The sequence below is a fragment of the Rattus norvegicus genome, chromosome 2 (genome assembly GCF_036323735.1).
Source record: "Rattus norvegicus strain BN/NHsdMcwi chromosome 2, GRCr8, whole genome shotgun sequence".
NCBI classification, from domain to species: Eukaryota; Metazoa; Chordata; class Mammalia; order Rodentia; family Muridae; genus Rattus; species Rattus norvegicus.
The window spans coordinates 46,204,653-46,220,514 of NC_086020.1; the positions used below are offsets into that span (position 1 = coordinate 46,204,653).

Below are 15,862 nucleotides of genomic sequence, written 5' to 3' on the forward strand. Positions count from 1 at the left end.
TTGAAGTCAACTCCTCTCGGTACACACGTGGAGAGGTGTGGCTCCACTCCTGCTCAGCTCTGTACGCTCTCCCTGAGCCCAGACCACCGTCTGCTTGCCAATCTGAGCCTTCTGTCCTCCTGCTCCTATTTACCCAGCCCTGGGATTTCAGGCATGTGTCTTTTATGGGACTCGCAAATAGAAGAAAAGGAACAGGGCAGACTTAACCCTTTTGCCTGTCTTAGAGTGCACTGGCCCGCTGTGTGTCTTCTGTGTCCTCCTTGGTCTTGTCCCCTGAGCTCTGTAGCTATTTCTAAAGTTTAGCCTCCGTCAGCTCAGCAACCTTGTTCTGCAGCAGGACTGGCTGGCTTTTCTTTCCGGGTTTTGAATAAGCAACCTTTTGCTTTAGCAGTTCATGAGTCTGAGTGTGGTGGTCCTTTTCATTGCAAGTTTTCTTTTGTCCTGAATAGTTTTCAGAATAGTATTCTAGCAGCTAGTGGGCCTTGAATTTTATTATATTTAGTTATTACATTATATACATTATATTATATTTATTTTATTATACATACTTTTGTATGCCTAAAATTCAAATTTCATCTAACAATTTTAAAATAAAAGGGGTGAAAAGAAATTGGGATTAAGAATTTAGTTTTAGGAGCTACTTTTCCCTGAGAAGCAAGAGCCCCCACAGCTCGCATTATACAGTTGGGGCCCCAGGATTGTGACCAGTGTGAAGGGAGGATTGCAGGACTGTCACGGAGAAACAGCCCACTGCATGCAGAGGAAGGAGAGGCCTGTCTTAACTGTTGCCAGGTCAGGCTTTGAGAACCTACTGGGTATTGTTTGGAGCTCAGGAACTTAACTTTAGTTGCAGCAGTTGGTACATTTTATTTTTTTTATTAAAACTTTATTGCAGAACTAAAATTTATGAATTGAACAAAACTTCTAAAGTAGCACAGCAGAAAGGGGAAAATTTGATCTCCTACTGGATGAAAACTCATGCCACCTCAGCGCTGTTCAGTTCAAATGTTTTCATTTCATTATGAGAATACTGCAGATTCAGCTCTGTGCCCTTACTTAACAGATAATTTTAAAATAAATGATTACCGTAAGTACCAGAATATCAGGTAGTTGAAATGAATAACAGTAATACTAAGGTATGTATGTATTTTCTTTAAAGTAGTGAGAAAAACCCAGTATAAACCTTTGAGTTCTTGGTATGAATTCTTGTGTGTTGTTAGAACTCACTTGGAAAACATTTTAATACAAACAGCAAACTAAAAAGAACAGTGTGTAGCTGGTTCCTGGGCCTCAGTGTGCTGGGGGTTTATGAACCAATGCAAAAGAGTTCTTCACAGTTTCTAGGACAGATTTGTTTTAATACTCTGTAGATACCATCTCATATAGAAGACATTGTGTTCATTTACATGCATTATTCAAGTTTGACATAGCTACACACATATCTTGTATAAAATTTGATGAGTAATAAGAATTTAAATGGTAAAGCATTTACATTTTAAAAGTGACTTATTTTTTTTCTTTTACATTTTAAAAAAGAAACCCAAGCGTGGCGGGCACCAAGGTGTTTGGTCACTGGTTTCCATGTGCTCTGCTTATCTTTCTGGTGCTGAGGTAAAACACTGACCAAAAGCACCTTAGCGGAGAAGGGTTTGGCTGGCTCACATCTCCAGGTCACAGCGCATCACTGAGGGGACCCAGGGTAGAAAACTAGCAAGTCTCAACCCAGAAAGCATAGTCACACCCGTGCTTAGCTTTCTCACACAGCTCAGGACTCAGGGCAGCCTGCAGGGAATGGCTGCCTACAAAGGGCTCGACCCTCCTCCCCCAGTCCACACAGACAGGCAAGCCCACAGGCCAGCCCCTCAACTGAGACTCCCTTCTCAGATGTCTCTTAGCTGTGTCAGGTTGATAGGTAAAGCTATCTAGGACAATGGGAGACTCTAGTCTTTCTTAGTTCACTTTAGAAAAATGTGAGGTAAAGCCAAACTCATTAATTCACTGATTTGTTTTAATGTTATTTTGAAAACTGTAGCTGAGGAAGCGATGAACTTTACCTTTTTATTTTTAAATTTAGGTCCTGGGAAATTGGTTGAATTTGTGATGTTTGCTTTAAAAATAATGTTATTTTTAAAAACAGGGTCTCATGTCTCCAGCTGACTGTCACATAGCTGAGGTCAAAGTTTTTGGCATTAAAAACAAATCTTCCCTTGGTTTAGGTAGAGCCGTGAGCAGATGATTGGCAAACTGGGCTGCATTAAAGTGAGAAAGTTCTACTGTGAAAGACACTGTCAAGACAGTGACACACGCCGGGTGTTCTGGAACACCTTCTCCCCACCTGGTGAAGGGCCACGATTAAAGCTGTGCATAGAACTTTAAAATTCAACAGTGAGAACAGCCCAAGCTGGGTGTAGCCGTTAGCCTGTAATCCTGAGCTTGGGAGGCTGAAGCGAGAGACCTCCAGTTCAAGGCCAGACTGAGTTGCATGGCTGGAGGGTGGGGCTCAAAAGTAAAGAGTAGAGAGAAAGCAACCCAATTAAAAGTGGCCTGGAGGCCTGAAGAGAAAAACCCCAACTAGAGAAGGTAGACATGTGGTAGGTAAATCAGTTATGAAAGGATGCTCCGTGCCAGCTCAAACTGGAGTCTCCTGGGTACCCAGAGTAGGGAAAATTCAAGACCCACAATGCCTACTGCACCAGAAAATGGTGTAGCTACTTTGGAAGACACTTCTGCAATTTCTTATGAAGTTAATGTGGTCTTGACTGTAGGATACAGCAGCTGTGGCCCTAAGTAGTGACCCAAGTGAACTGAAACGTCTGCTCACATAAAAACAAAACAAAACAAAATGTCTGTAGCACTGATATTTATAAGTGTCTAAACTTAAAACAAGCAAGATAACTTTCAGTAGTTGAGTGGATAAATGAATTATGATATTGGCATATTCCATACATGAAATATTCATATCTGGTGACACTTAGAAACAAGTGGGCTAGGGGTATAGCTCAGTGCTAGCTATGGGCACGGGCAAGGCCTTGGATTAAGTTCTCTGGATTGCAAGAACAAAACCACAGAATCCAAGGAAGTACGTCATGAAGCCATGAAGACACATGAAAGCACCCTCACTGCATATTGCTAAGTACAAGAAGCCAGTCTGAAAAGGCTGTTATTTTATGGTATCAACTATGATACGGTATGATAGGACATGGCAACGTGAGCCTGTGGAGCTAGTACAAAGGGAGGCGGCGTGAGCGAGGGTGGAAGCAACCCCTGAAGCAGAGGGTTTGGGGCAGGGAAACTATTGTGTATGATGCTATGATGCGGTGCATGGCCCCATGTGTGTATCAGTGCACATAGAACTGTAGCATAAAGAGCAAGCCCTAAAGTGAAGCACGGCTTTAGTTATTACAGTGTGCTAACACTGCTTCTTCAGTGATAGCAAATGTGCTGCACCAGTGTAAGGTGTTTATAGAGAACCAGGACTGGGATAATGAGAGAAGTGTGTGTGGGAGCATTTACTGCCCAGTGCTTAAGTAAACTTAAATGTGCTATAAAAAATTAAGTGAGGCTTAAAATCTTGTAGGGTACCTGCTCGGCTCATGGGAAGTCCTGGGTTCTATCCTTATCACTACCAACTACCAACACACACATAGATACACACACTGAAGAGTAATTTAAACACACACACACACACACACACACACACACACACACACACATTTGGGGTAGGGTTCAAGGGTCTCATTATGTAACTCTAGCTCACTGTGTAGAGCAGGCTGGCCTCAAACTCATGGAGATCTGCCTGCCTCTGCCTTCTGAGAGCTGGGATTAAAGGCATGTGCCAGTAAACCTGGCTTAAACTATATTTTTCAATTTGTTGATAATTTGATAAAGTATCAGTGTTCTTTTGTTATATAAAAAGAATGATTTTTTACAAAATGTTATCTTCAATATTATTAATTTTTAGGGATATGATTACCTGTATGATGTCAAATTTATGTTTTAGAATTTTACATAATGCGTTAACTAATAAAAATTAAAATTACATTTATTTAGTGTGCTTGGTGCATATGCTAGCATACATGTGGAGGTTAGGGACTAGTTTGAGAGAGTGGGTTTTCTCCTTGCACCTCGGGTCCGGGATTGAACTACAGCGTTCAGGCTTGGCAGCATATACCTTTACCCACCTGACCGTCTCGCTGGCCCTCGTTATTGACCTTACATGATATTTATTTCAACTGCAAGCTATTGGTTATTTTATTCCCCTGGCATACCCTATATTAGGGACTTCATGCTGCTTAGGCAAACATTCTACTTCTAAGCTTTAGCTCCTAGACCTAATAGGTCTTATGAAAGAGGGGTAGTTGACAGTTAATAACTGGACATACCTTTGTTTCTTAAAACTTAACATTTGGAAAACATGGTGGTACTTAGGAATTCAGTTTTTAACAATAGTTTGTGGTTTTACATTTTAATCCCCACCCTAGAGGACTATTATATTGTGCCATTTATTTGAAAAGAAGAAAAAAGCGTAGCCAATTTCAGCACCCAACAGGCAGAGACAGATGGATCTCTGTGAGTTTAAAGCCAGACTGGTTTAAAAATTGGAAAGGAAAAAAGTTGTGGGATATTTAGTGCATTTGATGCAAGAAGCCATTACTGTTCAATGTTATACAGTAGACTGCTAGTACATCAAAACCTTTTGGATATCTGAGAAGTAGTGAGAGGTCGAATTTGAAGCATCTGTGCTGAAGGCTTTCTCCACATGCAGACCCACAGTGTAAAGCTCTGGGAGCCAAGTTTCGTGAATGTTTGCAGTATTACGTGACTAAGACTCACGTGATTAAGGCTCACGTGCCGCCTTAAGCAACACTCTCAATCAGGTGCGGAGCGCAGCCAGCAAGCCACTGAGGAGGCGAACAGCGCGAACAGCCTGTGTAATAGGGGACTCCGTCCCGTCCGTGTTTTCCAGGGTGAGAAACAGCGGTGTCTGAGACGGATGCTATAGTTCCTGGTCTTACGTGTACCCTGATGTTGCTGGGGTACCGATGGGAGTTAGGAATAGGGGGTCTTCGGGTCTGTGCTTCTTCCCTCGGGGTGTCTATGTGCCAGGCAAGAAAGGAATATCTGAGCCCTGGAGGGGGACAGAATCTAGTTCGGTTCTGAGTGAGTGCTAAGGGAGTGTATGGAGTGGCCTTCGCAGCCTTCTCAGGAAGATTGAGATGCTCATTAGACGAAGGCCTCCCCGCAGATGATCCTTGGTGAAGGAGAGAGACATCCTCGCTTGTCTAAACTGCTTTATTTGATGGCGGATGTGCATTCATAGCCTTACTCAGGGGGAACCAGGGATTAAATGCTGTTTGGGGAAGGGATGCACAGGAAGGGAAGCTCATTGGCTAAACACTGGGAGCTTATCTAGAGACTTCATTAAGCAGGGAGAACTCCATGTTTTTATGCTACGTGGCTGACTGTCGTGGTTGTCTCAGCTGAGTGCCGTGGCTACATGTTCCAGATTAGGAACTTGGCAGAGAGCTGGCTTCACATCTGCCATTCTCAATTCTGAGATCCCCCCAGGTTTGAGCCTGCTCAGCTCTACCAGTTCTTCTGTCTGGTGGCACAGTCCACTTGCTCCACAACCACTTAGTAGTAGATGGTGACCAAATTCCTGTGGGCGCCATGTTTTAATAATTTTAAACAAACAAAAACCCCACATCAGCAAACTTTCGTCAAGTATGGTCATTTGCACTTATTGGGTCTTAAGAATGGCAAGTTTTAGGAGCAGTCAGCATTTAGGAGCTCAGGGCATTAGAGCACCCTGCTTTTGGAGGAGGGGCTCAGTCACTGCCTGTTTGGTTCCAAGGTAGGCAGCTGCGGTGAGGGATCTTTTTAATAATAGCTTTCCTATAGTGAGAGTGAGGGCAGTTCCTCTCTGTGGGAGGATGAGCAGAAGGCATGGGCAGGTTCACTGATTTGTATCAGTAGACTATGTGGGAGTTCTGAAATGTTCAAGCATGTCAATGCAGATTTTGTGATATCTATGTAAGGAAAAAGCTTGGTTTCTAATTGCTCACTACAGGTTGATACTCTGATCTTTCTACAGTTGCTGTTCTAGAGTTCTGAAATACATCCTCCGCATTTTTCTTTATTTTTCCAGGTTTGGTTCCATCTTACCAGATCTCTGCATGCCCCAACCCCTTTTCTTTCTGTATAAAAAGGATCTGTTTGGCCTGGCTGTGGTGGTAAATGCTTTTAATCGCAGCCTCTGGGAGGCAGAGGCAGAAGGATCACTTTTCTAGATCTTCCTGGTCAACAGAGCAAGTTTCTGGACAGCCAGGTCTACACGGAGAAAAACTGTCTTGCAAAACCAAACCCCAAACACAAACAAACAAAAGTGTACCAGCCCGTGCTTTTACTCCACCACCTGCTTTTCCTTCTCCTCTCTGGAGGTTTCATTTGCAGTACTCAGAGCACTGGGCCCTCATTTCTCCTCTTCCCTGTTCCCTTCCTGGTCTCACTTGGTCTCATGGCTTTAACAGGACTTGCGTGTCAGGTTAATCTCTTAGGCTCGACTTCTCCCCTCCACTGCAGACAGCTCATCTCCCCTCCACTGCAGACAGCTCATCTCCCCTCCACTGCAGACAGCTCATCTCCCCTCCACTGCAGTCTTTTGGTCTCATACTAAATTGAGTTAAATGTATTTAGAATTAAATTGCTACCAAGGTCTTTAAGATTTAGTAAAAGAGGACTGGAGAGACGGCTCAGCGGTTAAGAGCACTGACTGCTCTTCCAGAGGTCCTGAGTTCAAATCCCAGCAAACACATGGTGGCTCACAACCATCTGTAATGGGATCTGATGCCCTCTTCTGGTGTGTCTGAAGATGGCTACAGTGTGCTAATTATATACATTAAATAAATACTATTTAAAAAAAGATTTAGTAAAAGAAATTAAAAATAACCAACAATTTGCAATAGTTTGTTTTACTCCTATAGATACCATGACCAGTGCAACTCTTGTAAAGGGAAGCATTTGTGACTGGTTTACAGTTTCAGAGTTTTGCTCCATTTTCTTCATGGAATGAAGCATAGCATGCAGGCACACATGGTAGCTAAGAGTCTACATCTTTATGTAGCAGAAAGAGAGACACTAGGTCTGCCTTGAGCAATTGAAACCTCAAAGCCTGTCCCTAGTGATACACTTCTTTCAAGAAGGCCACACCTCCTCCAGCAAGATCATACTTCTTAATCCCTGTCCAGTAGCTCCACTCCCTGATGACAAAACATTCAAATATATGAGCCTATGGGGCCACTCTCTAGGCTTAGACTTTTCAAAACTTACTTTGTTTATGGTTCTTAAACACTTCAACCTCCCTTCTAGCCCACCAACCAGAGGTAGGTGAGAAAGAAGGTTAGTAGGAAAAGGGGGTTGTGGACCTGTTTAAAGTAGTTCTTTGGGATGATTCCTCTTTTCCTTGTCAGGATACCAGGAGTCTGGTCCAATAGCGAACACCAAACACAAATCAGTAGTGGTAGCTCGATCCAGTAGTGCAAGCAGAATGAGTTCTTGGTGCGTTTCTCTCTATGCAGTGATGACCAACAAAGAAGGGAAGTGTTGCACAGTGGTGGCATAGCAATGCAAGAGCACCCTCCCACTGTTTGTGGGGTTCCATTTATATTCTTTCTAAACGTCACACACCCTCTTCAAGTGTCTGTTTTCAGCAAAACATCACATGCTCTCTTATTCACAGCTTTCATCAAAACATCATGTAACACAACTGAATTTTTAAATAAACCAGAAATTTCCACTTTACATCCCTATTCAAACCACCACATTCCACTCTCTGGCCTCCATAGCTTATACCTCATGCTGTACTTGGACTTGGTACTGTGCAAGAACCACCCAGGTCTACTGGTGTTGAAGGCATGAAGCTGAAGCTGGTACCGTGAGAATCCAGGAAAGGCCATTGATGGAGGTGCAGCCTCAGTTGCAGTTGATGGCCCAGGACTGAAGGGGTCATGCAAAGGAGTTGTTGAGGCTTGGCACCATGAGGAGAGCCTGTTAGAGGCTATTGCTGATGTCTGTTTGCAGCGTGAGACCCCCACAGTACTGGAGATGCCAGTCCCATGAGATAACTACCAAGAAGAGCTGTGGCAGTGCAGCGAGTCAATCAGAGCCTAGCATGCTACAGAGGACAGAGCTGGAGAAATGACCCAAGCCCTTTGGAGGTCTGGGCTCCTAGATATTGGAACAAGAAACTGTGATGTTGAAGTTGCCTTGGATACCCAAGATGTTAGATATGCTAGAGCCATGGGATGCTGCTGAGGGAAATGTCTAACTGGGAGTGGAACCAGCCAAAGAGCTGGAGACAGCGTTGCAGTCAACAATGATGAAAGGAGCTGGAGAGGTAGAGTTTGGGAGTCTGTCCACCTGGGTTTTGGTCTTGCCTTTGTCCAATATTTCTTCACTATGATGGTTTGGAATGGTAATGTATATGTTTCAACAGCCTATAGGAGCCAGAGAGTGGATGTGGTGGTTTGAATATGCTTAGCCCAGGGAGTGACACTATTTGGAGGTGTGGCAATGTAGGAGTAGGTGTGGCCTTATTGGAGGATATATGTCACTGTCTGGGTGAGCTTAGAGGTCATACACTCAAGCTCCACCCAGTGTGGAAGAGAGAGTCTCCTCCTGGCTGCCTGCAGAAGCCAGTCTCTCTCCTAGTTGTCTTCGAATCAAGATGTAGAACTCTCAGCTTCCCCAGCACCATGCCTGCCTGGATGCTACCATGCTTCCCACCATGATGATAGTGGACTGAACCTCTCAACCTGTAAGCCAGCCCCAGTTAAATGTTTTTCTTTATAAGAGTTTCCTTGGTCACGATGTCGCTTCCCAGCAGTGAAACCCTAACTGAGACACACACTAAATACATCTGTCACATGTCTGGTAAGCCAGGGTTACAGTCAGACGGCAGAACTAACACTCGATCCATTGTTCTTCAGTCTCCCTTTACTGAGGGTTCTTTGGGCTTACCGTCCTCATGCACCCTCAGTGCAGACACTGGATTGTGACTGATGAAATGCTTTGCAAGTGGCCACCTCCTCTCTGCTCGGTGGAAACCATCTGCTGCTCACTGGATTTCCAGTGGGGCCAGTTCATCTGGACTTTTGAGGTGGTTCTTTTCTCGACCTTCATCAGAGCTCTAGGCTCTTGACATCAGTGCCTGCTTTGGTTAGCTCTGAGACACTGTGCCCGCGAATGACATGCCACTGTAGTTCTGGAGTTGGAAACCACTCTCTCTTTAGCACTTGATAGCTTTTATATCCATAAAATGTCATACTGTATAAAGTAGGACCTGCGCAACAGCATGGCTGTTTTGTCAACCTTAAACATTAACTTGTTGAAGGCGTTTTCATCTCCCTAATGTTGGAAGAGAGTTTTTGTGTTTGGTTGTTTGGTTAGGTGTTTTTTTTGTTTTGTTTTGTTTTTTTTTTTTTTTTTTTTTTTTGAGACAGGGTTTCTCTGTGTAGCCTTGCTGACCTGGGACTCACTCTGAAGACCAGGCTGACTTTGAACTCAGAGATTCACCACCTTTGTCTCCCGAATGCTGGGATTATAGGTGTGCCACCACCGCCCAGCTGAGTTTTTTCATGTAAGAGACTTTAAAACCAGTTTCTCAGTTTGGCTGAATTTTTCTAACTGAAACAGTCTGTAAGTATTACTCTTCTGGTTCCAAGATCCTGAATGAGTGCAAGAGGCAGTTAAAGAAAAAAGCAGTTTTAGCTCTTTTTTCCTATCTCTGGTGGAGGATGGGGACATTTTTTTCTATGAAGTTTGTGGAAGTTATAAGTTATCATGTCATACTTCCTTTTGTATCATTAAAGATATTCACTATTAGAAAGTGAAACCTATACTATTTCACAGATGATGTAAGTTTACTATTCAGAGAACTTGAGTTTTTAAAAGGTTCATTGTGATTGGCCATTGGGTGTATTAAAAATCAGGATATGGGAATGTAAAGCACGATAACCTTTTTGGAAAATAACTTGGGAGCTTCTTAAAAATTTAAACATATACTTACCACATGACACAGTAATTCCACTTGTAGGTATCTGCCAGTTAGAAATGAAAATGCATCCACACGAAGACTTGCATGTGGATGTTCAAAGTGGTATATAGTCATAACAGCCCTGAACTGGACACAGCTGAGATGTCCATCAACTGCTGAGTGGCTGAACCACATGTGCTCTGTATGTACAGTAGGATAATATATCCATAAAAAGGAGAATACATGCCAAAAATGAATTAGCATGAAGGACATTATAGTAAGTAATATGAGCTACATTAAAAAAAACATGTGTTGTATAATTCCGTTTATATGATACGCCCAAACGCAGGTGTGTGTTTGCTCTGGGTTGTGGCAAGGAGTATGCACTGAATGCACAGTGGTTCGTGAATGTTCCCAGGGCATAACAATGTTCTCAGACTATGTCGTGAGGATTGTCACAGTGGTAAACTTAGAGTAGATGCATTTTATGATGCTCCTTACACTTTAAGGCTGTCTGAAATAGGTGAGGAAATCCAGGGAGGTGACTCTGTGGTGAGGAGAACTTGCTGCTCTTGCAGCAGATCGGGGTAGGTTCCCAGCACCCACACCGGGTGTCTCATAACCACCTTTAATTTCAGTATGAGAGGCAGCTGATGCCCTCTCTGTCCTTCCTGGGTGTATGCATGCACGAGGTGTACATACAGATAAGGAAGTGTACAAACACACACTAAACAAGTAAATCTTTAGAAATAGGAGAGAAATTAAAATTGATTTCTCAACTAAAGTATTAAGAAAATATTGGCATGTGTAGTCATTTGAGAAATTATGAAAAGAGATTTTTTTTTTAAAGCGATACAGTCTTCCTGGTAGCTGACAGCAGTGGAAACAATCCTGTGTCCATGCCTTGGCTGTTATATGTGTCAAGGAGAGCATCGCTGTCCATTTAAAAGATTCAGTTTTCCATGCTTGTGTACTGTGGCTGGTAGAGTAAGTTAGTACTGTGCAGCTATATTTGGGGGGAAGTAGTGGTCAAAATGTTAATGTTTATATGCCTTATTGTTACTTAAAAATGTTCTAAGGAAATAATTAGAAATGCAAACAAGGATTTGTATTACAAGTGTTCCCAATACTGCATAGATTAACCAAAACCTAAAAGCAACCTTTGTGCTGTCCCTGTTGAAAGAATGGTTAGATTAGGGTTTTTGCAGGGAGTAGAAACTGTTTTTTCATTAGCTTTAGTAAAGCCTGTTCTTGAAACAGATAACAAGGTACTCAGCAGCCTGAGATAGTGGGGCCATTGAGGCCTTCTGGCACAGGGGAACCAAAGCTACCTTTTCGATTCTGCACTGGGAAGGTCAAGCTAGTCCCTTCTTTCTCTGTAAGTGAGCTTTGTCCTTGGCCTCTTTGTTTGTGGGCCAGTGCTGTGTGCCAGCCCAGACGGATTCAGTCTTGTGTTTCTGAGAGGTTCCAGAAGCATTTGAATAAGCTCATCCTTCTAAGTCTTAAGTGGGTCGGTGAACGCCTGTGCTTAGCCTGTATGAGTTTAATGAAAATGAAGCTGCACTGGGTTATATATTTTATAAGTTTCTGCGATGGTGACAGGGGTTGGTTATTACTAACTTTAAGTATTCCTCAGGCCTTCTCCACTCTAATCTGGTTTCTGTTCTTTCTCCGTAACGAAGGCAGGCCATTAAAAGTCATTGCATCTGAGCTTCCTCTCCATCTGACCTCTGTTCATCTGATGCATCCTTTGCTTCTGCATCCTGACCTGCCAGCAGCTCACCCGAGCTCTCTCAGAGGGTTTTTTTGCTCATCCTTTTAATACCAGCCGTACTCTGTGGTTGCTTTCTTGCCACGCCCATGCTGCACATTTTCCTTCTGCTTTGAAGCTATGGGAATCACCTGTCATGGTTTTTCTCCAGCTCCCCTTCCTACTGGGAATCACATTCTGAGCACTGACCGACCGGGCACACTCAATGCTGCGCGAGCTTTCCTTTGCTGCTCTTCGCTGGGGTGATTCTGTACCGTGACTACTCCACCCTGTTATCCTGATAGCACCCAGGGTGATGTATGCAATGTCCACCCACTCACACATTCCTGCATTTTAAAATGGACATTATCACTTGTAAAATTTTCCTCTATCTTTAGAAATATGAACCTTTTCCCTGTAAATTGGAGAGTAATTTCCAACATGATTTTTTTATGTGGCATGGCCAAGGGAGAAACACCTTATTATTAACGGATATGAATATGAATATTTTCAGTATATTTGAGACTATCAATACAAATTTTTCCTTATACTAAAGATACAGAATCTAAAGAGTTTCGAATGCTAATGAACTATGTGTAACTTCTGTACTAAGCGTCTTAGTGCAGAAAGAAGCAATACTTAGAAAAAAAAATACAGCCAGTTCAGAAATGTGCTGTGTAGACAGAAGAACTTTACAGTGCTGTGTGCAGAGTTCTTACAAGTCAGGGGAACCACAGAGATAACAGTTCTTTGTAAATGTGAGACGGATGTCCATCCAGTTGGAATGTTGTAGTTGGTTGAAGGTTAAGTGTTCAGTTACTATGTGGGACAGGCAGCAACCGGAACCTCAGCCATGTGTAGTTAACGCTACTTTATGTGTCAGTGAGTGGGAAAGTTCATGTAACTCTCCTGAAGTTGTGCTCTGTGGCGTATGTAGAAAGGCTTGGGCGTTTCATCCCATTATGCTAATTGTACGCATGTTGTGACTCAGAAGAGTCTGAATCCACTGAGAGCCATGCATGAAAGCCAGCTCCACAGTTATCAGAAGCCAAGCGCTAGGGATCTTGTAGCGTTTTAGAGATTTTTCAAGAGTTGGCAGCTATCATTGGCAAATTGACTTCCATAAAGAAACGTACTCTGAGCCCTGATTCAGTGTCTGAATGAAGATGCAGAGAGCTACAGAGAAGAGCTAGCAATGGGAGAGATGTGTACAGAGAGATACAGAGAAGAGCTAGCAACGGGAGAGATGTGGTTGTAGTTTGGACAGATCGATGTATGATAAACAGCAGCAGAGATCTGGTTGCCAGTCAGTTGGAGGTCAGGGCTTGGAGCCTCATGGAGAGAAAGCACTTGGTCTGCTCGGACAGGCTGGCTTAGTGGGTGAGATGCTGTGTGCAGCATGGGATGCCAGAGGGAGAGCCTTCATGCGTGGACCAGTTCTGATGTGGACTTGTTGAGGGTTTCTATATCTCTCTTTACAAAGCAGAAAGCTGTAACTAATAAGTAGGTCATATTTAATGACATGAAGAACTGAATTCTTGAAAGTTACATTTAGACAAAGTTTAAGCATTTTAAGGGGTGTAAATGGTGAGTGTGAGGCATAATCTTCACAGAAAACATTAAAGATAAAACAAGTGTGTGTTAGGGGGTTTGATTAAGACACCATTGCCTGTCTTAAGAAAGTTGATTCAAGGGGCTGGAGAGATGGCTCAGCGGTTAAGAGCACTGACTGCTCTTCCAGAGGTCCTGAGTTCAATTCCCAGTAACCACATGGTGGCTCACAACCATCTGTAAAGAGATCCGATGCCCTCTTCTGATGTGTCTGAAGACAGCTACAGCGTACTTATAATAAATGAATAAATCTTTAGGAAAAAAAAAAGAAAGTTGATTCAACTTCAGGGTCCATTCCAAGGCAGCTCTAAGTATCCTCTGAATAATTGAAAGAAACAAATGAATGCTTTATGTAGACACTGTCATAACCTAGCTGTCATTGTGGCCTGTCTAAACACTGTCATTTTTGGAAAAGCACAAAATGGGGAATGTTAAAATGTTTTCTTCAGAAACAAAGTCCATGACAGAAGGTTAAGAAAGTGCTGGAAACCTGATTTAAGACAGGGGAGGGAGCAGAGACTTCCCACAAATACTGTACCCGGGCAGGGACAAAGGTGGGAGACTCCTGGGTTAGAGTGGCTGACAGGACTGGGAAGCTTTGTTTCCTGTAGAAGCACACTCACCCTACAGGGCGGCTCTCCTAACTTGCGCTGCATGCACTCTGCATTCTCTTTACATGTGCTCTTACTTACGTTCAAAGCAATCGCATCTTTAAAGTCTTCTGGGGTGGTTGTTACCATTGATGAGTTTTGATAATTTTTAATGATATTTTTATTTATTCCCTTTTGCTAGCTGGATTGCCTTTTATAATTCTTACTTCAAGGCATACCCCCTTCCAACGAGGAGTGTTCTGTACTGATGAGTCCATCAAGTACCCTTACAGAGAAGACACCATCCCTTATGCGTTATTAGGTGGAATAGTCATTCCATTCTGTATTATCGTTGTAAGTTAAATCTGCTTTTCCAAGTTTATAACTTTTGAACATGCACCTTACTCTTGTGATGGTGGTTTATTATTAACGATTGAATGTATATCCCTCAGAATTAAAAAAAAAACTTTAATGGAAAGCTTATTTTATGGAGCTATTTTAAATTACAAAAATATGAAATTGGAGCCTAACTTGGTATATGTAGATTTTGGGCTAATTTTGTGTCCACTTTAGAGTTCATGTTAAATTAATGTTTAATTAATTTAGAAATGTCATTAAAATCCTCACAGTCTCTGACTAGGAAAGTAATTCATAATTTATGGTAACCAATGAGAAGACACCTTCCACTGTGTACATGCGTGTTTCCTAGAAGTGAGACTCTGAGAGGAAGGATGCTGCTCCTTCAGTCTTAGTGTCTTCACGGCTGTCCTGGGCCTGGCATGTCCTAGCTCTTCCCTGGGGCTGCTCTGGGATCTGGTGGGGTGGGGGGATTGTACAGTAATTTAGGTGACGTCCTGCAGTATGGCAGAGGTTCAGGAGATGAGGGATTCCTTTAGTCTTCCTAGATCTCTACACTGAGTTGTTACTTTTAAAAGGCAACAAGCCCATGATGGTTTGTAGAGGAAGTCACCTGTTAGAGACAGGTCTCTGTGTTCGCTAGCCTGGGCATGAACTCATGGGCTCAGGCACTCTTTCTATCTCAGACACCTAAGTAGCTGTGAAGTCTTGATTGTTCCCTGAGCATGGTGGTGCATGTCTATACGCCCAGATCTGAGGAAACTGATGCAGGAAGGGTTGCAAGTACAAGACCGGCTTAGACTACTTAATGAGACTGTAGCTTATAAAACAAACATGCACATACAGGGAGTAGTCTGGGGGAAGTTAGGACTCAATATGATCAAAATATATTGTATTTGAATGAAAAAGTGAAATAAAAGGAGGACACGACTGCTCCTAAATGGTTGAGGTTTCTAGTGTAGATCTAAGGGAGAGCAAGGGCAGAGGCACCTAGAATGGTCCAGACTGAATCAAGCCCTGAGAGGAAAGAGGGAAGAGAGTGAAAGAGGAAGAGGGAAGATCTTGAGGCCAAGAGGCCAGGAGCAAACCGGGAGATCAGGAGAGTAAGAGACTGGTGTAGCCAAAATGTCTGGGTTTTATAGGGAAGAGAAGCTGGGGAAGGGGCCAGCTCAGTTCCTGAGATAAAGAGTTTCAGATATGGGGTGGGGGTATTTCAGACAAGATGTCCCTATAACAGGTACTGGTGACGAAGAGAGGCTAGTGGACAGTGTTCCTCTGATGTGTTATATAGGTACCTCAGCCATTTGTCCTGGGTTTGAGACCTGACATCATTTAGTCACTTAATAAAAGTACATTAAAATGCAGGGTGGGGGAGAAGAAGGGAAAGAAAAGAAAGAAAGTATTTCACTGGAGAGAGGACTCAGTGGTCACTGGTCTTCCAGAGTATCCAAGTTCAGCTTACAACCACCTGTACCTTCAGCCCCAGAGAATTTGACATTCTCTTCTGGCCTCTGTGAGCAC

At 43.0% G+C, this 15,862-nt stretch overlaps 1 protein-coding gene across 3 annotated transcripts in view; it reads left to right on the forward strand.

Moving 5' to 3' along the window:
• Plpp1 (phospholipid phosphatase 1) overlaps positions 1-15,862 on the forward strand; it is a 61,431-nt gene that overhangs the window by 32,451 nt on the left and 13,118 nt on the right. For 2 of the 3 annotated variants that reach the window (NM_022538.2, XM_039103059.2), the window contains 1 exon segment: positions 14,187-14,338. The exons of the other annotated variant lie outside the window; for it this stretch is intronic. In NM_022538.2, coding sequence (NP_071983.2) covers positions 14,187-14,338 — 152 coding nt within the window. 3 annotated transcript variants of the gene reach the window in all.